Source organism: Ambystoma mexicanum, chromosome 11, assembly GCF_040938575.1.
Source record: "Ambystoma mexicanum isolate Mex_15411 chromosome 11, UKY_AmexF1_1, whole genome shotgun sequence".
Lineage (NCBI taxonomy): Eukaryota > Metazoa > Chordata > Amphibia > Caudata > Ambystomatidae > Ambystoma > Ambystoma mexicanum.
This window is the reverse complement of record NC_090934.1, coordinates 815,388,337-815,415,476: the sequence shown is the minus strand read 5'-3', so window position 1 is coordinate 815,415,476 and position 27,140 is coordinate 815,388,337. Positions and strand designations below refer to the sequence as shown.

General features: G+C 44.3%; 1 protein-coding gene across 8 annotated transcripts in view; it reads left to right on the top strand.

Moving 5' to 3' along the window:
• Positions 1–27,140, top strand: part of PLEKHA7 (pleckstrin homology domain containing A7) — a 1,516,580-nt gene that overhangs the window by 1,325,743 nt on the left and 163,697 nt on the right. For all 8 annotated transcript variants that reach the window (XM_069623767.1, XM_069623765.1, XM_069623764.1 and 5 more), the window contains 3 exons: positions 9,407–9,651; positions 20,335–20,523; positions 20,688–20,805. In XM_069623767.1, coding sequence (XP_069479868.1) covers positions 9,407–9,651; positions 20,335–20,523; positions 20,688–20,805 — 552 coding nt within the window. The remainder of the gene's footprint in view (positions 1–9,406; positions 9,652–20,334; positions 20,524–20,687; positions 20,806–27,140) is intronic.

Genomic DNA, 27,140 nt, shown 5'->3' with positions numbered 1-27,140 from the left:
GCATGCTGCAGCCATTGCCTATGTTTATGTATGGTTAGGTTCCTGTATTAACAGCAACACTCCAATACAATGTTGCTTAGATGAGTACATTCTTTAATAGATTAAGTAGTTCATGATAGGTCTCCCGATCACCCCTGAAAATTTGTTAACAACCCTTGTAGGGACTTTTCATCAAAATTAATTTCACATGCGAGGTCGTCAGTGATGTCATCAATGACGTGTGATGTCATCAGTGATGTCCTGGTTGTTAGTCTTATCCGTGCAGGGTGGTGCCACGAGTTATGATTGCTTAGCTTACCATAACTGGCGAAATTCTGAGGTTTTTCGGTTTTACCATAACGTCCCTTTAACAATGTTTTTTCATTGAATTTCATGGGTTTTTACCAGTGCATGCTATTTTCTTACAACCTACTAATATCATACTTACCCCAATATAGAAATATTTTTGTCCAATTTACAAAGTTTCACCTTAAAACTCTGCCATTTCCCACCTTCTAGGATCATTTTGAACACTTCTATACACTTTTTGCAACTTTTTCCACTGTTTTTGCATCCGTTGACGTCCACGAATGTCTGCGTCATCACGAACCTTCCGCACAGTGCCATGTGACCATGCACGGAATGATGACATTTCCGGGAACGCATCCGCACTTTGCAATCGGATCCGTGCTTCGAGGACAGTTTGGAACTGCATTTTCTACCGAACTAGGACGTTCAAGCTCAAAATGTACCCTTGCACAGCTCCTACACCTAAACTTATTATCCATTAACAATCTATCTAGTACAAAGCACATACTTGGAAGAATATTAGCAAAACTGCTATTTATCTTACAAATGGCATCAGCTATTGCCATCCCTCCTTCCCAAGAGCCGCCTACACAACAAAAAAAGCCCAGTACTTCCAAAGACAGACAATGAAGACTACCAAGAACATGAGTTAGAAGCAGTGCCTACCTCTAGCACCCAGAGAGAATCATGGGTGTGGCAGTTATTTACCACTGTTGGGAATGTACCAAAGGCTAAAGCTAACAAAGTGAAATGCACTGAGTGTACTCAGTCGCAAACTACCTGGACAGTACTCCTACGGGACCAACTGCATGCACTGCCACATCAAATCCAACCGCTGTAATGCTCTCAGAAAGGTTGTTCCTTTCTTAGCAAGTAGTAGGCTGTCTTCCTCCACCTCATCAGCCTCAACAAATAATGTAACCACACAGCCTACATCTGTGGGACACAAAATCCCAGCAGTGACCTTGCAAACAATAAAAGAGGCTGTTGATCCATATCTTTCGAAGACAACAGTCCTCTGTGTATACTACAACACACCACTATGCAGGGGGAAGCAATTTCAAAGTGCTTTGGAAGCTGTAATCAAGGAGCATGAGAAGCACTGCCCCTACCATAGAAGTAACACACACACATCATCTTCCCCTTTCCACCTGCCCCTCCATTTAAGTGCTTGGTGCCTCTTCCCTCATTTCCCTCCCCACCTTACGGTCTAACCTCTCCTGCAAAAAAAAAATACATCAAACAACAACCAAAGGAAGGTTCCTTTAGGAACCCACCTTTCACAGTTAAAAAAAAAAGAACACAAAAACATTCTTATTGACTCCATCTACTTTGCATTTCTCAATAAAGTACATAGACTCAGTAAGATTTTCCAACATTTCCATCAGCATTTTGTGTTATGCTAATGGGTATAATGTGGCGTACATACCCCGTTCCAGGCACTGAAACAGGGGATAGTGGCCCGGCAGCCCATGTTATTGGCCCAAACAAAGCGAGGGCGGAAAAGGAGGGCTCAGGACGGTTACCCCCTGTTCCAGCCCCTGCAATGGGGGATCAAGACCATCAGCACCTTGGGATCCCAAAGTTGTAACCCGGGGTGCTAAAAACAAAATAAAGGATTTTTCTTCGTACACCGGAATGCCTGCTGTGTCCCGTTGTAGAAAGCAAAATCCTTTTCCAAGAAGGCTACCATGAAAGGGAAGACGAGGCTTCATACAGAACCCCTCTTCCCTTTCCATGGCAGCCTCCAGAAGGGGAACAGTGAACCCTATCACCATATTACCACAAGCACAATTTATTTTCCCTTTCAAACCTGTCCCACTTTCGAATAACTTTACCACATAGATGGTCCCAGTTGGCCATAACAAGTAGCCAAATTGTCCGGGTCATGACCTTATGCCATGACCCGGACAATCTGGCCACTGTCCATGGCCACAGGATATACCTCAGTCACCAAAGGTATATCACATCTTTTGTACCTACATTATGACACTTGTCAAATAATAAAACACTGGCACATTTGCAAAACCATGCTTGTAGGTCCTTGCCAATGCTCCTTATGCAAGTTTGCTGGAAATCCACCCATGTTTTATTTTTTCAAAAGTGTCAAATGTATGCACATACAATCGTCATATAACGTAGCCCCCACTTGACAAAATCCATTCAGACTTTACGAAAATATCTAAATCTAGATCTATAATCTTTTTGCAAACCCACTCTAATTTTGCTCCCTCTCGACAGAATCCCACCAAACTTCGCAAAAACATGAATATCTTGATCTATTATCAATTTGCCAAATTAAGTGAGGATTTGTCAAATGGCACCTCATTTATAAACCTTTACATTCTTTTGGGACCCCCCCTCTAATTTTTCCCCCTCATGACAGAATCCTGCCACACTTTGCATACTCACTCAGAATCAGCCCAGAAATATTCATGCAAAATGTCATGCAGTTCCATTAAGTGGCGCCAAAGTTATAAGCCATTCAAGAACTGCATTTCACCAACCCTGTAATGCTAAGGTGTTCACGTACTTTCACAGGGCTGTTCGCGAACATCAGGACTTTTCGTGGCAAAAAACACCCGTTTTTTTTTTGCTTCTTGCAGCCATATCCCATCCCATCCTCATCACCCCTCACCTCCCCAGAGATTATTTGATAAATTTGACAAGTGGAATACTGTGTTTTTTCATATGTTTTTACCTCGATGTCCGCGGACATCGGCCGCTGTCCATGAATCCAAGATGGCGGGTGTTTCCAAAAATCGGACGCGCTTCACGCGCCTCACCATCCAATCAGCGAACATGTTGCATGTCCGCGGACATGACGCAAGCCGATTAGCCAATCAGGACACTGTCCGCGGAGCGAACAGGGAAGTGTGTCTGCGGACCGGACATAGATATCACTAATTTTTTGTAACCTACTTTTTGGTCATTTTAAAAAAAAATACTGGACGGATTTTCACCAAATTTGCAAAAGCACGCTTTTGGGACCAAGCCGCTGCTCCTGCCGCAAATTTGGTGAAAATCCGTTCAGCGGTTTGGGCTGTAGGCGTGAACACAGTTTTTTTCCCATTCAGTCTATGGGATAAAATGAAATTTTGGGACCCCTTATAACTTTGCCCCCCCACCCCCGGACCAAACCTCACCAAAAAAAAATTCAGAGTGGGCCATATACATTTTTTGCAAAGTTTGGTGAGGATTCGTCTAGGGAGAGCGAAGTTATAAGCCGCCCAAAAAGTGCTCTTCCTATGCGATTAGCAACTTCACCATAACTACACGGCGACTACCGTAACCGTGTAATATATATATATATACTTTAGCCATGCCTACCAAAGATATATGAAATGAGCCAATAGGACGTCAACATCCTTCAATGGGTTGCGCATTTTCGTGCCTAATCCGCCAGCCAATCATATCACGTGCTGTGGCTCCGTGCCTATACGTGACTTTTATATGCGTCAACTAATGATCCAATCAAACTTTGGCATGTATTGACGTGTGTACTGTGTGGGAGTGAGGGGTCATTTAGGCCCCCCTCACAGATTCAGCACAATGTAGACCACTTGCTCGCACAATAGCGGGGGGAAGCCACCATTGCCTGCATCTTAAGCAGGGCTGTTATGAGAGACACTTGGCGTCCATTTTGTGTGCCCTCGGCTCCATCTTTGGCCTAGGCCTCACTGCAATAATACGAAAAGGCTTCTGTCCCCTCTGCAGCGCCTCACACACCGCGCTCATGGCCCCCACCTTTTCTCACTCTGTCTGAAAGCTTCACAGCTACATTTCTCACGGATGCGCCAGGGACAATTGAAACAAATATACTAATGTAACATCTCACTCTTCTTCTGAGATCACTGTCCTGTCTGTGAACCGGCTCGAACCATGCCTTGTAGCTCATCCATCTCCACAAACCTGCCTTTGCCCTCTTACCCCCGCTGTTGGGAAATTACTGCTACTGTAACCCCATGCCCTCCTAAGGTATTCTCTTGATGTACGAGAAGTGTGACCCTGCTGTGAAGCCCGCCCCAATGTGCCCCCTACTAAAACCAGACCTCTGTCACAGTATATTGCACCTTAGAACTGACAAATGTCAGAGTGCCCCATAGTTGCTTTGATGTGCACAGGCCCACCCCATGATCAATCTTATCACACTGAACAAGACCCCTGAGCCTGGTACTCCATATAAATCCTAATGAATGGTGCTCTGATGTTATGCATGCAATTTAAAGGTTCAAGAAGATTTCCTTAAGCTTGTACTAATCATTTTTTATTATATGTCTAATGGTAGTTTCTCATGCTAGCTTAGTTAGTGTCCGCCCTACCTCACCGAGACCTAACCCTCACCCCTCCTGGACGCTGGCAGTCGGACCACGTGATGCTCACCCTTCCGCCAACGGAGCAACCAATCCGGATGAAGCAGCACCCATAGCCGCATATGTATCAATGTTATTCACCCAATCCCAAGCAATTGTAGTCCCATATAGAGTGATGTCACTGATGACGCTTTGTCCCTTCATAAGATTATATCTTTGTAATGTTTGCCAGAGCACTCTCAGGGCAGCAGAGTCCTCTGGATGTCAATACTTTATAAAGAAAAACCTGTTCTTAGTCTCATTCCCCATTGGGGTGTTTTACATTTATTCGTATTTGCATGTATAAGACGGGGAGTGAGCCTTCAGTGCGCCCATGCCATTTGACATAACCTTCACGTACATAATGAGCCAAAGGACGTTGACCGCCTTTAACGCGGCTGCACATCTTTGTGCCTAATCCGCAAGTCAATCATGTCATGTGCTGCGACTCCGAGCCTACAATTATGCATGTGAACAAACTATCCAATCACACATTGCGATGTATTGACGCGGGTATGCCCACACCGTTTCACGACATCCGTGTGTACGAGACTGTCCAATCAGCCTGTGCGGCAGTCTGTAGCTGTGAACAATCACCTCACCCACAAAAATAAGTTTGCATTTATCATTGCAATCTGTGCTTGCTAGTGAAAGGGTTTCTGAGTAACTGCAAGCACGTTTGGTACTTACCCCTTACATTCTGCATCCTGTTTATCCAGTATTCCCCTAATCCTATTTTCTATTGTGTTCTAAATTGTTCAGTTTGTCTATTTTTTATTTACTTTTTTTTCTTCTTTTTCCCCCACAACACACGCTGTTTCTGTGACAGTTTGCTTTCAGATGTCGGCTATTCGCGGTTATAGCCGAGGCTATGGAAAACTTTGTGCTGAAAACGTAGTCCCTAGACCCCCCCCCTCCAAATCCAAAATGTCACTTTGTGCCATCTAGCCCCTCACCCCACCTCGAGCCTGATGACATTTCCATGTTTTTTTAACCTACAAAGAGCTTTTTTCCAGCGTTTCATTTTCCCATATCCTCGGCTATAGCCACAACTATCACTTGCATCGAGAGAAAAACAAGATGGCGGTCTTTTCATTTCTAAAAACACCCGCTTTCGGTTAAATCCTATAAATATCACTATCTAGTTTTGGGAAGGGGGCACCCCCTTCTCCATCAAATATTGAAAAACTGTATAACCTCAAACCATGCATGGATAGTGAGTCTATGCTTCGTGCCCAAGTTGTTTCGGACCTGGTCAAAATCCGTCCAGCGGTTTGGGCTGTGCGCTTTGGAAACAATTTACCTTCTTTGTCTATGGGAAAATGAATGGGAAGTAGGCCATACTTTTGGCTTTTTTATTTTTTATTTTTAATAACCTTTAAATTTTGTAACACATCTTTATGAAACTTTGTAGTATGAGGGGCGGGGGACACAGGTCTTTAATCACTTTCGAAATCTCAGCTAAAACCATTACTCCAATCAAAGGTTATTAACGATAGAATTTTGAGGGGTTGCTAGGTGTCTCTGATTCACCTTAGCTATAAGGTGGCGAGTTCTGCCATATAATATATATAGGTGTGAATACACAAAGTCACTGTAGATCAAGCAAATATATATTATGAGCATTGGAGAAAAATATGAAACGAATGAGAAAACCTTGGGCAATACTGCATGGGACCTAGCAGTTGTCTCCTGTGGGATATCTATATGTAATCACCAGTGAGTTATGTGTATTTTATGACCACAACCTGTGCTCCAAAGAGCATTTGTATAGGTATGTTATTTCAGTCACTAACATAGTGTCTCAGTAAACAACATTTGAATATAAAACTCTGTCCTGGAGTGTAAATTCCACGTAGCAAGACTACGCACCATGAGAATCCCTTTGGCATGTAACAACCTACCACAGACGACCGCATTATTAGAAGGAACAAGAAAAGGAATGATGTGATGCTGCAGGTTGTTACCTCTAGTTAGTCAAAAAGGTTCCTGGCTGCAGGGAGCTGCATTCAGATTTCAATGGCCTTAAGTATAAGGTAGTTGTGTTTCTCCTATCCCTACAGTAAAGTGCTGGTAGTCTTCTTTCTTTAGCACCCCTGCCCCCACACCCAGATCTCTCGTCAGAGGGACAGTAAATTCTGCATAGGTTCTGCTGCTGCATGCCTATTTACAGCTCATGGCAAATGTTCCTCCCTGGATCATCAAAGGAACATTTTCAAAGGAAAAGCAACTTTTCTCTTTGACTCACTCCTTTTTGTAACTTGGGAATATTGTCCTATAAGCTAGTAAAAGATTTACGTAATAGCCGGTCAAGTGGCACAGCGAGTAGAGCGCTCGCTTTGACATCCGTGCAGAGCCTGCTAACGCAGGTTCGAATCCCGGCAAGGCCAACCTCAGCCTTTCATCCTTCCGAGGTCGATAAATGAGCACCACACACCGGGGGTAATAATAAGCAGCGCTCAGATATCTGAGGGTTCGTAGTGCTATATAAGTGCCAAATTATTATTATGAAGTTTCTTGCGTCTCATACGCCAGGTTCTCAGTGATGTCTAAATCCCAGTGTATCCTCCTGACTCCCCCACCCCAGAGTAATATTTCCCACCAGCTAGTGCAGAATAGGACCTGTTTGTAGTCAACCAGACTGTTTTTAATAGTCTCATGACCTTCCCTCCGGCTTGTTTGAGGTTTTTGCATCATTCTGTCCAGGTGTTCTTTACTGTCCATTTTATTAAAATGGAACAGATCATACATGAATTCATGTTTTACCATCACCACCTTCAGAATGTAATTCAACTGCAGCATTTGCTTCTTTTTAGTCTCCTTAATCATTAGTAGAGCTCTTAAGCCCTTCGGGTGCCAGAGCTTTGGTTTGTCTCAGGTTCTTTAGATTGCTGGTTGTGGCGCTCTCGGGCAGTTGTTTACATATAGCCTATTCATTGCTTCTTACAAACTAGATATGCATTTATTTTTGAGGTTTTTATGACTTTTTCTTTAATGTGTTGTGCTGGAATTTAGGCTTCATATTGTGTTGGTGTGTGACCATGCAGACCTTTTTTACTCGTGATAGAGGTTTGGAGTTTCATTCCTGGCTCAGTTTTACCTTGAGTTTTGGGTCACTTGGTGAAATCCTGGCTGTCCATTACTGCTCTGGCTACCATGTTGTGCTTTCCATGTCAATTGATCAGATGTGTTTAACAATCAGAGTTTGATAATATTACCATATCTTCCCCTTTATTTTTCCCCTCATTGTCCTTCCCGCTTCACTGTACACTTTATATTTGCTCTCATAGCATTGCTCTCTGTTTCTGCAGTCTTAAAATCTTTGCAAAAAAATGCTTCCAATGCTTGATTTCTGTTCTCTGGTGCCTCTCGTTTTTAGTTTAGAATAATCCAGTTTTTGAGGAATTCCTTGAAATAATGGGGGTTTTAGGTAACTGATTATTTGCTTAACATTGATAGGTTAAGAGTCCTATAGTTATGTAAATGTTTAGGATTTTAGATGAGGGTGATGGGTGAATTGAAGTGCTGCTGTCTATTGTCATGATTGTGGATACCAGTTACATTTAGAGATGGTTTTCCTCCAATCCGTGGTTAATTCATTATGGTGGCCCACCAGATGGTTAGACTAAAACTCCCATGATCCTTGAGCACTGACTATGCTGTCTGGAATAATGGGAGTTAAAGTCCAAAACATATGGAGGGCCTCATAATAAGCAGCGAGGCAGCCTATTGGTAGTAATTCCATTTTGTCATAAGTAAACTCTTCCTAGTCATTTAATTGTTTGGATGTGGCATTTAAGGGTGCTTAAGACCCATGTGCCATCTGTTTGTGTTTAAACATATCTGTAGTTTGGTCTGAAGATCAATACAGTGACTACTAGAAGGTGCTGAAAAGCTTTTCTTGCTTTATGTCCAGCTAGAGCAAGCTTTAGCTCTCTCCCAGACCTTACATGTGTACATCTTTTAGGGACTCTGGGTTAATCCTCATGTCTGCGATGGAAATGGTACATCTCATTGGCTATCTCTCTGAGTCAGGGTCCTGGCTTTCTATCCCAAAGCCTCCCTCTCACCTTCTTCTTCAAAGGGCGGCAATGATCTCATGCTTAGGTGTACCTCCCCCTATCCTTTCCTATCTAATCTGCCTGTACATCCTTGATGCTTCTCCACATGCTCGTATCTGCACCCCTTCAAGGATCATCTTCAGGTATAGGGATTCCCTCTTCATGATCCTCCACAACTTCACTTCATATTGATCTTCTCTTATCTTCACCCTTTTTAAGATCTCTTCTCCAATTGTCTCCTGAGTACAGGCCTGCCCTTCTCCTTTGTGTTTTGCTGAACCTTCTCTCTGTTCTTCTCCCTGCCTTCCTCCATAGTTTCTCCAACCTCTCCCTTCTGGAACTTCCTTACATCCTCTTCATCTTTCTCCAAACCTCTGATATGTTCTCTCCACATTCTTCTCTACTTCACCCTCCACCCACTTGTCCCGACATTCCTTTCTCCACCTCCCTCTGCCTCCTCCCAGCTTCCTTTACAATGTTCCTTCAGACTCCCTTGCTATGCTCTCTACCCCTTCCGCAAACACTTCTCTCAATGCTTTTTCTACTGCCTTTTTCTGCTCTTCCTCAATGGCCTCCTCTCGATCGCAATGATGTTTTGGATATTTATATGCAATGTACAATATAAAGTTTGTAAGATGTAAAGGTATAGCATGTTCTGTTTACTGCATTGTTTTCCTTGTTTGTTTTATTTTTTTTCTACCCTAGAAAGAAAAACAGTGCCTTCCTTTTCACAACACTCTGTGCCTTCAGGATCCTTTTCAGTGATCTCGAATGAGAGTAGGACAACTGGTTCAAGAAGTCCACCCATCAGTCCTACAAAGACAGCAGCAGAAGTCAGACTGTTTCAACAACTTCAGCCTTCTATGCAATCCAGACCTCATTCTCAGCCTCAGCTCCTAAGGAAATTTGATGCTCTTCTTCAGTCTCCAACCAAACTGCATCCAAATGTTGTAAGTGTTCGTTCCAGATTTTAAGCATGGCCCTATAACAAAAAGTTGATAAATGGCTGGAAAATGCAAAGGGCGATTGTGGGAAGGAACATTATAGAAGCCATCTAAAGCCCCTGTTTTCTCTGTTGTGTCTCATCTACATTTCTTCTGCAGTAACTCATGAATGGGTTTGCTTTTTCAAGCAACTGGTTGATTTGCTCTAACCCCTTTTTTATTAATGTGAAGTAGAAGGAAAAAATATATGATGAAGCATCTCAGATCCTGGAAGAATTGTTATTTGTGTGAGCATTTTTAGTGCCGTGATAACATGTTCATATGTACACAAGCCATTTACACAAAAAGCAGAAAGATGGAAAAGCAAAGTAAAATTCACAGGTTTTCCATTGTATGAATCTGTATATAGCGTTGAAGGCTGACATGTTTCAGTTCTGTTACCTATTCTAGAGAATTAACCGCGAGTGTCGGAGAGCAATCCTGGATAGTCTCCTCCAAATAAAGCAGAGTGGTGATCTTGTTCAAGCATAATTATTTTGAATAGTTTGATGTGTTCTCTCTCTGGAACAAAAATCGAGGGATACCAATTTTTAGATGCAACCATTGAAGTCAACATATTTTTGGGTGACTGGTTAATTAAAACAGGACCTACCATAATTAGTGTATCGATGCACTATGTGCCGCTTCTTTTTCTTGATACTGTCACTGTGGTTTCATAACCAATACTCAATAACCTAAAGAAATGTGAGGAAGACGTATGACAATTAGTCCCTTTGGAAAAGTTCACAAAAATACCTGAGAACAAAATAAAAAATGCTACAGATAATAGAATTAAACACCTCAAAAAATATTTCACCTTTTGATACTCTAACAAAATCTACAAACCGAATACAGCATCTATTCAACAGACCTGGCAAATCAAAAGAGGTATTCAATGTGCCAAATTCACAGGCACTTCATACGGTTTTAACAAGTCTGAACAAACACTCTGTCCACCACATCCATGGACAGCACAGAAAGGTGGCAGGTATCAAGAGGCAACAACAGACAATGGTAAAAGAGAAAAACAAAGATACACACGCCATGCCAGCAACATTTTAACAACAAACCATTCAGATTGGTTGGTGGTGATGAGGTTGTCCAGACATTACCCCATAAAAAGTGTAAAGAGGACTTGCTAGAAAAAGGATACATTGTCATAATCACACACTCAACTCTTATAGATATCCTTTTTTTTTAGCTGAATTTCAAAGTTCCATGAGAAATATACATTTCTGAGAGAATGCAATATTTAAGTGAAAGGGCTCCATGAGCACGATTGACAGAAGGTCCCGGGTGAGCGGCTTGTGGAAGTGAAGCTTCTGTTGGGAGCAGTCCATGGCTGTCAAGAGTTTGACAATGGCGAACATTAGGAACTAATGTTTCTTGCTTTTTAAATTGTCTTTTTTTTATTATTGGAGTTTTGTGTTTAGGGGTCTGACTCCTCGGTCACTTCACCAGCAAGTGATTTGCTCAGGATCATAAAGTTTACTCAAGTGGGAGCTCCACTCTCCCATTCCATCTACTCATCCCTTCCAAAATCACATTTCAGCCTCTTCGTCAAAACCACATGCTCTCCCATACTCTTTACAAAATCTTCTGCTTTCTTCTTTACCTTCCATAAGCCCCATTGCTTTTTCCTTCTATCGACTACTCTACATCTTTCATGAGCCCCACTACCCATCTGCAACTTGGTTAATCTTTGATCAGTTCCCCCACCCATCTCACCTTCCATCCACTTTCTTGTTCTCCATTAAGAAATCTACCCTTGCCATAGCATGACAAATGGTATACTGCAGACCCCTGAACAAGAATCCTAGTTAATCATGCCTAAGAACAAAAGGTATAACCTTTTGTTCATCGTATGTGTACACATATATTAATTGACCCATAATAACAGTACAAACCCAGAGCAAAAGACAAAAAAGAAAAGCAATGTGGAAACCACAATCTACTATTCTTCCATTCATATCAATTGGAAATGCAACTAAGATCTATAGGGCAGCTCACACATTTGGAAACAAGAACTGTCTCTTTGCATGGTGAACATAAATTATCACTATTATTAAATAGGTAGTAACTCAAACCTAGTAAGGCTTTTTTTGGAATAGCGTACCCTGCAAACTGGATCTCGTCTATGGGCTCATCATTTTGGGAGACAAGGCGCTGTGAGATTAAACGGTTTGCTCGGGATCTCTCACTGGTTAGTTGGTGAAGATGGGAGCATAGTCTGAAATGTAGGTACTTCACAAATATCTTTCTAGCTCTAGTTGGTCAAAATATGGGTTAATGTTTGGGTTTGAAGACCTAAAATAATTCTCTGTTTTATAGAGATGAATTTAAAAGTAAACCAACCTGGCAATATATAAATCATTGCAGCTTCATGTTAATCAAAAAGAGTATGATTGTAGCTTTATTTTTTGCATCATAAATGGGATCCTCCAGTTTTCAGCATGCAAATTATGGTAAATGTTAAAGATATTTGTACCGCGAACCGTCACCAACGGAGTTGGTCCCCAGGCGCTCTGGCAGATCTGCAAACAAGAAGGTTGAATGGGTTAGTAGAGTGAAGAGGGAGTAGGATGGTGAGAGGAGTGGTGTTCTGTTGGCAGCTTCAACTGTGTGTACACCATGTGCTGAGGTTTTGGTGCGAGTATCAGAGCAATGTCAGTCCTCGTGTGCTGTTGGTGCGGTTTATGTGTTGTAGCAGTGTGGTGAAGTGCATGCAGCTTGCAGTGCAAAAGGTGGTTGGGTTAGTTTTGAGAGAGATAAGTATGTAGAAAGTTTTGAGCTTTTTTTTGGTTAGTGCGTTTTATGTTTTGCAGTTAATCACAGTATGCCTGAATGTCTGGATTTTGGGAATCCTGCCTCGTGAGAAAACGGCTCGACTTGAGAGTCATGCACAATGGGGGAGAGGCCCACGCCCAACAGAGCAACTGAGCACAGTACCCCACTTCGCCGTATTTGAGGAACAGTTGAATAATTCAGTATAGTCCTAAAACACAGCTAGAATCTACAGTCCCACAAAGGGAGAGAGAAGCCCATGCCTGACAGATTTCGGTTTTGGCGCGACGCATTCCCTGTTGTATTCTAATGAACAACGTATACTGGGGTTGGCGTGTCTGTTCTCCTCCTTGGGTGCCGGAGCAGGAGTAGTGGTCTCCTCTTACCCCACCATTTATGTGAATATGTCTGCTTGAACTTTGGGTGTGGTGCGGGCTGGGATGCTGTGGATGAGTCGTCGAAGTGATTTCGTCTTGGTCTGCATGTGTTCAGTCTATAGTGTCCTCGTCTTGTGGCTATCTCTCAAGATGTTTTATGGTATGTCGTGGGGTGCATTCCTTGGATTCTTTTCGTGTTCGGTTGTTTGGTGTGTGAACCACTTTGGAGAAGGTCCTGCTCTGTGGGAGGGGATCTGAAAGGGATGAGGGGGCTAGAGGAGCGACAGTGGCAAGGGAGGAGAGCAGGGAGTTTGCCTAGTCTGGAGAAACCATGACGTTGTACAATAGGAAGATTGGGGATTTTTATGGGAGATAGGGTAGTTAGAAGATGGAGTCATCCATCCTAGTGGGCAGATGGAAGGTGGTCAGATCAAATTGGTGGAGCTGAATACAGCGGCATGTGTGTGCCCTGCTATGTGGGTGAAACCGGATACAATTTGGGTCATGGTGATGGGTTCCGAGAGAAACAGCAAACAATATCTCCTTCAGACACACAGTGAATTAAAGTGCATGATAGTGTCATTGTTTCCCACAGTTTGCAGCTTGTTCTCTATCCCCATAACTTCCAATCATTCAATAATCACACGTTGGATACATTATTAAAAGAATATACAATTCTAAGAATAAAAAGCTCCACACTACATGGTCGCTGCCAGTTACTTGTTCCCAGCATTACTCACTTCCCATTGTAAATGGTATGTCGAGAAGTGTTACAAAGATCATTGAGCCCTCCCTGGTAGACCATGTGCAGATTTGGATGTTTGAGGTGAGGTGAGAGTGGCAGAGTTCAGAGGCCCCATTGACTGTTTCCTGGCTTTTAAATCCTCCTCTGCTCAGAGAGTGATCTTCAAATACTCCACCACATGTAACTTAAACTGGTTCTGGCCTACATTTGAACTCTTTTTGCAGCCAGTGAGTGTAGTCCAAGGCTTTTGACAAGGAGTCCTTCAAAATATGGCACAACTCATGAAAACATAGAAACATCCTTTTAACTGTCCCACCAGACATGAGCAAGAGTCTATGAAATCTCTTCTTGTCAACAAGTATATAGAAAAACCAGCAGGCAATAGAGGGCCCATAGTTCTCATGGACAGGGGTAAACATGAAGAGGAATGGCTTCCCCAGCTAAGGGACACCAGGATCATTAAACCAGTACATTTAGATCCCAGGGGTCTACCGAAGGGGGATAAAATTAGCATCAGCTGCGGAAACCTGTGGGTGGCTGGGAGAACACAGGTAGTTACTGGTAGACTGCTCACGCATTACCAGACACCTGATTGGATGAGCGCACTCTCCCAGACACATTCTGTTCTACAGCACATTTCTAAATTCACTGATTTCCTTTTTAAACACTGTCCCCCACAAATAAAATGTTGATATTGAGAACGTGCAAGTGCAGAGGAGAAGGGAAGGGGAGTGGAGGAGTGGAAACTGCTGAACATGTGATCAAAACAACAGCAAACAACAAATAGTGCAGCCAGCACGTGGTAAGTGTGAGAATAAGGTGCAGACAACGGGTGTCAAATGCAAGAAGGGGACTCTAGGGTTGCAGATACAGTGCCGCGACCCTCAGCCCTGATCCCCACTGGCAAGCCCATTGGCTTGCCAGTGGCGGAACTCGGATCGCAAATAAGGCCTGGCATCCGCTTCTCAGGCCCTCTTCGGGCCAGTCCTGGCACCTTTGGCGCCAGGCTCATTAACGGGGAAAAACATCTGCTTAAGGAACTACTTTATTTAGGCTTTCAGCCAATATGGAGGCATCCACATAGCTTGATTCCTAGAACCAAGCTATGCGATATAGTGTTATGGGTGTGGTGGCCTAGGGACTACTTTACCTGGACTACTTTGCAGAGGCTATTTAAACCACACCCAAACAAGACAACACGCTTCGCGTTACTTTGCTACTAGCAATGTGACGCTCACCATGTCCAGCTTTCTCCCGAGCCTGGCAAAATCCGGACCTGCAGAAAAACAAACAACATCGTTAGCAGCAGAATCTTACCTGCAATCTCCATCCTTCACTGCTCGCAGCTCCTGGGCAGCTCCGTTGGAAGGGTTTGCCACCCGGATCGAAGGACCTGAGAAAGGAAGAAAGACATCATTAAAGGAGGTAGTAGAGACATTACAACCACAAATTGCTTAGAGACTTACCTGGCTGGCTGCTTTTCGACCGGCATAGCTCCGGAACTCCACCCGCGCTGGGAGCACACCACGGCCTACGAAAAAGAAAAAACACAGGTCAGTGAAGACAAGACATCGCCGCGCTGCGCAAAGCGCCTACTTACCACATCATAGCGCTTGCGCCATCATTTACCGGCGAGAACCAGCCTACCCAGTTTGCCAAGCGGACGCTCCACGCACCTAAAGGAGATAAAAAGAGACATTATTGAACAGAGAAAAGGCATGCAAGAATAACAACACCATAAACTGCAATAAGACCTACCTGAAAGACATTACATGGGCCGCTGTCAGTGAAGTAACTGAACTGCACGCGCCCATGAAAGACAACGCGCCCCTGCCCAGAAAGCAGGACGGAGAGCCCACCAACTTCGATAACAAGGTGAGAAGAGAACCCGGAGGGGCTGAAATCACAAGGGAGGTGGGGGAAAACTTACCTTGGTCGTCCAGTCCTAAACATAGTCTTCATTTCCAGGCGGAATTCTACCGAGAACCACACCAGGGAATCATTGAGAAGGGCACCAGCGACCAACTGGCTGGGTGGCGTCCCCGTGGATACCAGGTGAGCGTAACATACAGGCCCAATTGCAAGGGATGCCAGCAGGCAGTGCAGGAGTGTGGCAGGGTAGGCAGGGATCTGGGCCTGAAATTGGACGGTAGCCAGGAGCTGAGTGCCAGAGCAGAGGGAGATCAGCAGGGGTGACGAAGATCAAAGGCAGATGCAAAGAGTAAGGTCTCAAGGAGTTTCTGGACCTTAGATCGTTCTCCTTAAGTTTCACAGAGGCGGGGAGGATGTTCCAGAGGGAGGCCCCAGCTGAACAGAGAGATCTACACCCAGCTTGTCGCTTGGAGAAGTGACTGACCCTGAGGGTGTTGGAGCTGGAGGAGTGAAGAGCAGGAAGGTATTTTCGAAGGGAGAGTTGAAGGTATTACAGCCCCAGGCCCCAGAAGGTCTTGTGGACAATGCAGAGGGTCTTGAAATTAATCCTAGCAGCCACTGAGAGCCAATGAAGAGATTTCAGGGCTGGAGAGATACAATCCCTGGGCTTGAGGTCAAGCCCAACTTTTGCAGTCTTGTTCTGAATGAGTTGCAAAGGGCAGAGAGTAGAGGCAATTTAGAAAGAGGCTGTTGCAGTAGTCCAGCCTAGAAATTACCAGAGCTCTGGAGACCGTGATCTTCTGGGGGAAGAAGAGGAAAGGAAAAATACCTCTGAGGAGGTGTAGTTGATAGTTTGACTTCTTAGAGAAGTCGGAGATGTGTGGGGAAAAGGAAAGTGTGGTGTCGAAGATGACTCCCAGGTTCTTAGCTTCACAGTTGGGAGCAGGGAGAGGACCAAGGTAGGCCGGCCAGAGAGTGATAGGAAAGGAAGGAGTGGGTGTGCCGATGGAGAGGATCTCAGTCTTACTGGCGTTTAGGCAGAGGTTGTTGGCAGCACACAACTCCTGGATAGCAGACAGACATTCAGAGATGAGAGCGGGAGAAGTGATGGCAGAGGGGAGCCTGAAAACGAGCTGAGTCATCCGCATAGCACTGGAAATTGGAACAGAGAGCAGCAATGCAGTGGGCGAGTGGTGCCAGATATTGTTTGAAAAGCAAGAGAGGTTAAATCCCTGGGGAACACCGCAGGTAGAGAGTGAGATAGAAGAGAAGTAGGACCCAAATTGGACCTGGAAGGGTCGGTTAGAAAGGAAGGAAGCCAGGCAGGCCAGGGCCTGATCAGTGATACCCAGGTTATCATGGAGTTGGTTGAGCAGATGGCATGGTTGACCATGTCAAAGGCAGAAGAGGTCAAGTAGGAGGAGGACAGATGGGATATTAGAATCCAGGTCAGAGAGCAGGTTTTCACGGATGTTCAGGAGAGCAGTTTCCGTTCTTCTGGCTGCTTTAAAGCCAGATTGATGGTCATAGAGACAGCCAACAGAATCAGTAAGATGATTAAGCTGGGAGATGGCCAGCTTGTCCAGGAGTTTGCCCAGGAAAGGAGTGATAGAGATTGGGTGATAGTTAACCGGAATGGAGGGGTCAGCAGTGGGTTTCTTGAGAAGAGGGTGTACAATAGAGTGCTTCGGAGGGGAGGGGAAGGCTCCAGAGGCTAGCGAATGGTTGCTGAAGTCGGTCAGTGCGGGAGTGAGGGTGTCAATATGGTCCTTGCTGGTTTTGGATGAACAGGGAAGAACCTGTTTTGACAAGACTTTCATAGATCAGACTTGTTTGGAAATCTTGTCAGGGGAGAACAGAGAAAAGGAAGAGAAGAAGGGAGGATAGGCGGCTGCAGGGGGGCCTGAGGTGACAGAGAGAGAAGAGGGAAGAGGAGGAGTGGAAGAGAGGGAGGACAGGATGTTCTGAGTTTTTGAGATGAAGTGAGAGGCCATGGTTGTGCAGAGGGCCTGGGAGGGGACAGAAGAAGTAGAGACTGCAGCAGGATTGGCCAGCTCCTTGCAGATTTTAAAGAGTTGGGCCAAGTTGTTAGAAGCCACAGAGACACAGGATTAGATGTGGGCTCTCTTCTTTGTGTGGACAGAGAGCCTGTAATGCCTTTGGAGCAGGCAGCAGGCTTGTTTGTCAGATGATGCACAAGATGCCTGCCATTTTCTCTCAGCCACCTTACACTTGCGTTTAAGGGTGACTAGGTCAGAGTCGTACCAGTTACTCTTGGCTTTAGACTGCAAGCGGGTCCTCATAACAGGGGCAAGGACATCAAGAGTGTCAGAGATAGATAGAGTGGAGCACGGAAAGGGCAGTGTCAGGATGAGAGCCAGCCAGAGGTGGAGAGGAGGAGAGAAAGCGGCAGTGAAAGCCTCAACTGACACACGCTTCATGGGCCAGATGACCGAGAAGGTTGGTGGCAGTGCTGGAGTGGGCATGGCCTGCGGAGTAGAGAGGGAGAAATGGGAGGAAAGGGGAAAGTGTTCACTCCAGGATAGAGGAGTGGTGAGAAGGTTAGAGAGGGGGAGGTCAGGTGAGATGAGAACATCCAGAGTGTGACCTGCAGAGTGAGTCGGACCAGAGGGAAAAATAGAAAGAGAGAGGGAGTCACAGAGGTCGTGAAAGAGTCCAGAGGAGGGACAGGAAGCATGCAGGTGGATGTTGAAGTCTCCAAGGAGGAGGAGTGGAGTGGTCCAGGCCTGGAGGGAGGAGGAGGGGTCCACCCACTCAGAGAGGAAGAAGGTGGTCGGACCAGGTGGCTGGTAGAATAGTAGCCACAGTGAGTATGTTTGGGTTACCGGTCCATTAGTCATTAAATATGAGGTTCTTGTCATTTAAAATAAATATGTCTTTCATGCTAACCAAATATTGAGGAGAATGTTATTCTATAGATTAATAGTATTCTATTCTGAGATATACGCCCAAACATTAAATGTCACCCTTAAATGCTTACCACATCGGGATTGAAACTTTCGATCTAGTTTGAATCCACCTTGCAAAATATTTAAACACAAGTAGCCTTATCCTTATGTGGCAACAGAAAGTAACCAGAATGTTAACTTCCTTTGCAACGTTTCCAATAATAACACTCTTTTAATATGTTGCCCATCTTGTGAAGGTGCTGCGACATGTACTAACATTTTAAATATTGTGCTTTATGTGGCAAAGACCAATCAAATTTGTTATGCATTATGTTTAATTCGCCACACAAAAAAAATGGTACAAGGCCGCATTATCCTTGCATAGAAACAGGAAGTCATCAATTTAACTACCTGTGCAGCATTACTAATGCTTGGAACAGTGACCAAATGTATCAGTCATCTTGGTAAGCCATTATAACATGTACTAATATGTTAAATGAGCTACTCAGAAGGTAAAAGCAATCATTCAATAATCAATACGTTGTAATTGTATATCCTATTAAAGTCACATTTTCAGAACATGATCATAAATAAAGTTAATGTCATGGAATATAAGCAAATGGCTTTAATGTCATTATAACCTTATAGTAAAGAACATTCCTATGCAATCACACCTGGTTAAAAACAATCATGAATATATCACACACGTACTGCTAGCATTCAGTGTTCGTACCTTTTGGTGCCAAGGCTAATAGTTTGTCAGTCAAATAGGTCTCTCATAGAGAGAGTAACTCGAGCATATTTCCTCCGCTTTTATGAATTTAAACAATATCTAGTATCACAAATTGTATGTTGGTGCTCAGCAAAATATACTGTCATTGGTGATTTTAGGTTCACAAACCATGCACTGATTTTTTTATTTTTTTTTATCAGTCCAATGAATTTTAGCTTTGAATGTGGTCACGCCTACATAGTAAATTCCAAATGTACTCCTTTACTCATAGGTGACATTTACAGAGTCACCTCTCACATAATCCCTCAGAATATAGATGTACCTGTATATGGCTGATGATTACCATCACCATTAATCAAATTTGTTCACGGTTGACATGTTCGACAGGGGAGGTTCCTCTCTTACATCCAGTTAATCGGTTTTGTATTTGTATTTTATTGAATTTATACAGACCTTCAGCTCCTACTAAATGTTACATAATGAACAATATATTGGTGGTTTAAAAACTGTAACAAACAAAACAATTAGATGGTAGCATAAAGAAATGAGAGAATTGAGAAAGGCATCAGACATATGTGACTTTCTTAGTTTAGAAAAGTGTATAGGTGAGGATCAGGGAAGCAAAAATAGAAACTTTTTCCTCTACATCTAGTGCCTGGGCGTACATCCACTTTGCAACCAGATGGAGGGATGTAAGTTGAGGTTGCAGCAGAGCATTGATAGGAATGTGTAGACCAATGATAGTTGAGGATAGAAAGCAGCAAGCCAACCTTTAAGGTGGAGGAACGTGAGCCACGCCTATGCATTTCATACATTTCTAGGTTTTAGTTTGGATTGGATTAACCCAGAACTGGTATTTTTCCATTGCACCATAATCTTACCAACATTGAGCATTCAATTGTGAATAGCCTGTTAAACGTCCCTATAAAGATGACGATATGACATTATAACCCACAGTTTAAAACTACAATTGTGTTTCAATTCAAAAATGATCACCCCTGAAAAACAGATATCAAATTCTTTTTACTGATATGTTCAGAAAAACTCAGGTTTTCTCTAAAATGTACACTATGTCCTTCTAAATCTATTCCCAAATAATGTTGAATTATAATACCTATTGTAGTAGACAATTCAAATTCAGATGCTGTTTTTCCAGTTTTTCCTCCTTGCAAATTTTTGATCATATTATTGCGTCTAAGGTAATTCATGCCCAGTGGTGTTTAATTGCAGGAGGATGACGCACCCCCCAGACCACCTCTCCCAGAAATGTACAGCCCTGATGATCAGGTGCCAGCAGTGCCCCCTCTCCCAAGGGATTCCTCAGTTATCAGACACACGTCAGTACGAGGTTTAAAGCGGCAGTCCGATGAGAGGAAGCGAGACCGGGAAGTCGGGCAGTATGTGAATGGAGATTATAAGGTCAGAGATCTGTTTTAAAATACATTTGATCATATGCAGTATGTTTTCCATTATTGTGAATGTGAAAATGAATCATTATTGTTTAGACTTCCATGAAAAGTGTCAACCTTCAGAATGTTGCAGCCTTTCGCGTTCTTATCTGATGAAGAAAATGTGTCTTATAGGTAGAACTCCGGTCCTATATGAGTGAGCCTGAACTAGCATCAATAGGAGGAGAGCTAAGCCAACCTGCTGGCGGATTTGCAACCTTTGACAGTGGATGCCAGACATTACCTGGGAGAGGTAAGCTGGGCCCCTGAAGCAATGCAAATTATCATTGATTATATAGTTGATTATTATTTTCAGAGGGGTTCTGAGAAGCCAGCTTAAAGATGCAACCGGTCTATATGCAAGTCTTTGACCAAACTCTCAATGGTAACGTAGCTAGGGAGTTAGGCTTAGATTCAGGAGGAGGCAGGCTTAGTGAGATATACAGTTCACAAAAGCAAAGTTTAGGTCCACACATGCAAGTACAAAAATGTACTATTAACACATGCCCTTGGTAAAATTGTGCTACTGTTAGAAAAAGTCATTATTACACATATACACAAACACTATGGTTTGGTTGCACCCTAATGGGTTACCTAGCACTTTAGATTACAACACAGTTTAGCAAACAGTATACACTGTACAGTGCAAGTGGCTAAAGTGGGGGGGGGGACAAAAAGGATAAAAACAGTATGGTTTTTAACTTTTTAAATAGGCTACAAATATTTTAGCAACAAGGGCACGGCTTTATAAGTCCATTCCTAGTTATGTTGTAGTTCAGTCTATCAAACACAGGCATTTATATTAACGAGGTTGTAAAAAGTCACTGTAGCGAAGTCCCAAACAGTCCCTCAGCTATAGAGGGTGTAGCCTACCAGCCTTCAGGCCCTACATGGCTGAAGAGTGGACTCATGTCCAGGCTCCACCACCTTTGCCCAGTAAGGTAGCTACTTTCAGCTTAGACGCTTTACACCCAATGAAACTCCATGGAAATGGCAGGCGAAAAGAGATAAGATACCTCAAACCAGGACACTGACTTGCAATACCAAAGACACCATGGGGTTGAAGGTTCGCAGACTGTGTTCTAACTCAACATGGCCGTCAAAAACACCCAATCCAAAATACAAAGTCAGTTCTAGAACAGTAGTCGGGGCTCAGCCGAATAAAGAGCTTTTCAAGTTCAGTTTGAAGAAGTTTAGAGACGCATGGCCTCTAAGGTCGGGATGCAAGGTCTTCCATAACTTGGGTGCTGCCCAGTCAAATGCACCTCTATTGACAATTTTTTCTAGACACCAATAGTAGGTTGGAATTATTCGATCTTGAAATCCTTCAGCTCTGAAGCCATGAAAGTCTTTCAGACAGACAGAGGTTAAGGCCCGTTGGTTAAAGGCCCTGTTTATGCCTGTTCGCGCAATGGAGCGCGGTGCCAGCCCCCTTTCCTTGCCCGCTCTCCATCAATAGGTCTGCACTCCATATTTACATAAGCCTTTCACTCCTACCACCCCGTGCAACCGAACATTGACTTTCATCCTCTCACTACTGCTTCTCACGTTGTGCAAAAAATGGATTCTACCCGCATTGTCCCCCTTTGTATTGCGCCTAGTCCAGTTTGAACTGCTTCTCTCACATTGGTAAAAAAATTAATTCTACTCACATGGTGCCTCTTTGTATTGTGCCTAGCCCAGTTTGAGCTGCCCCTCTCACGTTGTGCAAAAAAAGATTCTATGCGCCTAGCCCAGTTGAACTGCTTTTCTCACGTTGTGCCACAAAAATCTTATATTTACTCTCACCGTGCTCAACCCTCACCTACCAATGAATCCTCTCACGATACTCAGACCAGCTCACTCGCGCACACACCAACACACATCTTGTACCACCTTCTTACGGCACCTCCTCCTCTCACTAACACTTATCACAGCCTCTCTCTGGTACTCTGACACAATGCTGCACACTTACACACACCTCTCCCCCCCACCTCTCCAGCACCTGACAAATCCAGCCAAGGCTACCCTCTCTAGTTACTGCACTGCCCAACCAGGTGCTCGGCTCTCCAGGCTCAGGGCACACATAGAGCCCTGTTCGCACCTCAGCCTCCCTCTCACCACAGACAGGAGAAATCTCTGATTATGCTCCCGTATCCCATCAGCATCTCCACGCTTCTCCACTCCCAAGTACCTGCACCACCATCAGACACCAGTTCTCGAGCCACCCCCCTGGTTCCCCTCACTCAGTTCCCCTGCACTCTCACAACTCCCAGCACCAAACTCACACTCCCCAGCTCCTCTGCAGCCACCCCCTGTCGCAGCCCCACTAACTCCCCTTAGCCCACTCCCACCCTCAAAAAGAACAGTCCCAACCCTGCCCTCAAATGTGCCCTCATCAACGCTTGTTCTCTCCCCGCCCACGCGATCAATGACTTCATCACCACCCTAGATCTCGACCTACTTGCCATCACAGAAACCTGGCTCCACGAGGCATCAGGCCCAGCCATCTCTCTCGCCCTCCCCCAGGGATACGCCGTCCTGCGAAAGGACTGTAAGCTATCCAAAGGCAGAGGGGTAGCTATCATCACCAAGGAGGCACTCCCCATTAGACTAGGCAACCAACCCTGGGAAAGTAACGCTGATCTCCCCTCTGCCAAACTGTCTCTATCCTCCAAATGCACCATAAATGTACTTGTCACCAATAGACCGTCTTGTAGTGATCCGGTCTACGAAGGACACATCCTCCAAGTTGTAAGAAGCAACCTAAAAAGCACCACTAAAACCATCCTACTTGGGGATTTCAACTTAGGCCTCCATGACCCAAAGGACAAAGCAGCCTCATCACTAGCTAAGGAACCCACTGACCTAGGGTTCTCCCAAAGAGTCACAGACCCAACTCACTGTAAAGGCCGCACCCATGACTGGGTTGAGGACCACAACTGTTCATCCACCATTACCACTATCTCGGCCCACCCCTGGACAGATCACAATTGCATCCAATTCACTGTTCCCACTAAACCTACCTCCAAAGCACTCTCATATGCTCCTCCAGCCAAGGTCCGAAGTTCCAAAAAATTAACCGAACACAACCTCCTTCCCTTCCTGGACGTCCCAGAACTCAAACCGCCCTTCGTAAGCAACCCCACCTCTGTCACCTACATCTACTCCGACACTCTCACTAAAGCCATTGATGCTATAGCCCTGATTGAAGACAAAAAAGAAAGAAAATCCATGCATACCAATTCTTGGTTCACAGAAGAGCTATTGGCCCTTCTTTCCATCAAACGCCTGGCGCTAGCCAAGTGGCACTCCAAGCCCAATGATTCCGCTCTGGAAGAATTTAAAAGACTCATCGCTACACAAAAATCCTATATTCAAAGCTATATATGAAACCTTCAACCTACGGATCACCACAGCCAACTCTAAATCCAAGGAAATGTTCTCCATTTTCAAAGATCTCATCACCCCCTCACCAGTCCAGGTGAGATCATTAAAGACGAAAGTTGGTGCTCCAGCATTCAGGCAGCCCTCCTAAACAATATCAAACTTCTCCAAGATAAAATTCAATTGCAACGCGAAGCACTACCCAAACCTGTCCAGCAGCCCATGCCTATCTCCGCTCCTCATAATCCTTCCACCCTTCTCTTCTCCCTCAGAGATGTCACAGAATCAGAAGTCTCAGATCTCCTCCAGCACCTCAAACCCTCCACATGTAAAGAAGACATTTGCCCTCCTGTCATCATTAGAGTGCACTGACCCCAATCATCACAGCTTTCAACAATGCCTCCTTCTCCACAGGAACTGTACCACACAGCCTAAAAGAAGCATGGGTCCGCCCCCTCAAAAAAAAAAACTCCCTAGATCCCGCATGCCCCAACAACTCTACCGGCCCATCACCACTGTCCCTTTCCTCCTTAAGATCCTAGATAAAGCAGCCCATTGCCAGATCCAACATTATCTGGAATCTAATGCCATCCTAGGTAAAAGGCAATCAGGTTTCCGCAAAGGCCATGGCCCAGAAACCCCCCTCCTGGATTTAAAAAAAACGAATCACTAAGATAATGGACAAGGGCAAACCAGCCCTCCCGTTACTCTTGGATGTCTCCTCTACGTTTGATCTCGTTGATCACAACATCCATACCTCCCACCTCTCCAAAGCAGCTCACTTCTCCAAGCCTGGATGGCAACCAATGAACTATGCTTAAATGGGGACAAAACAGAGATCCTCCTCCTAGGCCCCAAAGAAATACTGCCCAAAAATACGGCAACTTTACCATCAACCCCACCATCATCCCTGTCTCCTCTTCTGTGGAGACCCTTGGAGTCTTCCTAGACTCCACCCTATTGATGACTCGACAGGTCAGTGCCATTGCCTCCACCTCCGCCCACATCACCAAACTAATAAATGCCATAAAACCTTTTCTAACTAGTCAAAACTGCCTTTCCATCACCGATCCACTATTGGAGCCAAATTAGACTGCTGCAATGCTCTCCTTGCAGGCACTTCAGCCAAAAATCTAAAGAGGCTCTAAATAGTCCAAAACAACGTGCTTCGAGCAGCCCTTAGTATCCCCAAAAGAGACCACGTCACGCAGGGTAGGCGGCTTTCCACTGGCTCACAGTTAAAGAGAGGATCAATTTTAAGACCCTCACTTTAACGCACAAATGCCTCAACTTCACTGCCCCACCCTACCTATCTGAAATTATCACTAGAGACACCTCCTCGCACCCCCGAAGATGTCACTACACCAACCAACTACGTGTACCTCCCATCAAAAGAGCAAAAGCAGGAGGTATCGGTTTTACTCATCTAGCACCCAAACTTTGGAATGCCCAATGCACTCAGAGCCGAAACCTCCCTCACAGCCTTACACACAACCCTCAAAACTTCACTGTTCAACTAACTCTCCCCCTGCTTCCCTCCACCACCCTGCCAACCCCTACTCGGCTTGTGTTCCTGTCCTTTTACCACTGTTTGTCTTGTAACTAAGTATTTTTCTTCTGTAACCAGCAAATATCTCTCTAAAAGCACCACAATGCCTCAGGGCTGCTGCACGCTTTATAAATGTTAATAAATAAATAAAATAGTCGGGACTTGTGTCAAATAGGCATTTGTGAGCAAGGGTCAGAAGCCAACATTACATTCTTGCTTCAGTTGGGAGCCAATGTAGATCCAATCCGGCTTGTGACACATATTCACACCTGCCTAACCCTTCCACTGCCCGTACTGCAATGTTTTGAATGACTTGTAACTTGTAAATGTCACCCTTACCAATGCCATAAAGAAGACTACCACAATAGTCTAGCTTGGTTCCAATAATGGTCCGTGCGATGGTGGCGCAATTCTTCTTGGTGACAAATGGGTGTAACTGAGTGAGCAGTTTAATGTAGTAGGCCAATGCAGACAGAAGATTGTTTACCTGTACTGTCATATTCATATGTTGGTCAAAGTAGACCCTCCAAGGTTTTCACCGTTTATAAAGAGGGCATCTTGCACTCTGCTTTCATAAAATGCTGAGACTCCAATCCAAGATTCCTGAATCTGCATGCTGTGCCAGCAATCATTAGTTAAATTTTTGTATTGTTTAAAGCTAGGCCATTCTCAGTCATCCAGTATTGAATAAGGGAATAGACCCTATTTATATTTTTAATATCCTTTTTTGTAATCCCATGACAGAGGATTAGACACTGCGTGTTATCGGCGTAGTTGGTATAACTAATCTCCCTATCATCAAGTAACTGAAACAGCGGTACATAGAAGATGTTATGCAATTTGGCGAGAGACAGGACGCCTGTGGTACATCAAACTGGATATTAACCTGCTCTGCGGATTCCTCGCTGCTGTATACTCTGGCCAAGTGATTTGCTAAGAAGGATTGAACCCACCCAGCTGCTGATGCTGAAAATGCTGCAATGTGTAGAAGTATCTCCGTCAGAATATGATAATTTACTAGGTCAAAAGCAGCAGAAATATCTAATAGCATCAAGAGCAGTCTGTCCACTGTCAATGATTTCTAGGACATTAGTTTTAAAATCCACCAGTGCTATTTCCGTTCCGTTAGGGGCTCTAAATGCAGAGTTTCTCACGCAGGACATTGTTAGAAATCAAATACTCCTGCACCTATAGATTGGCAACACGATCTAAGATCGGTGAGGAACCTGAAGGCCTCCTCACTTCTTTTTCCCTGCTCAGGTGGCCAGGGAAAGGCCATCGCTTTTGGATCACGACCCTGGGGATGGATATGCGAGGGAGAATGACCTGAGCAGAGTACACTTGGGAAGTGGGAAGAGGATGCCCCTGGTGAGATATGATATCCCTCATTCCCTTTTCACAATGAAACTTCAGTCCCAGCAGCCTTTATAGGTTACTGTCAACCTTTTCCCAGTCCATCCTTTAAAAATGACCCTCAGAAATACTATTATTTTACTGGGACGAAGAAGAGATCAACTAAGAGAACACCTCCTTATATGAGCAGGTTAAACACACATCAACCTCCCTTTGTTATTTTGGAGAAATATCAGTTCAATACCAACACAAGTAAGAAACAACTGAGAGTTATGCATACTCCCATTCATGCGCACCACTTTGGTACTGAGACGAGGAAG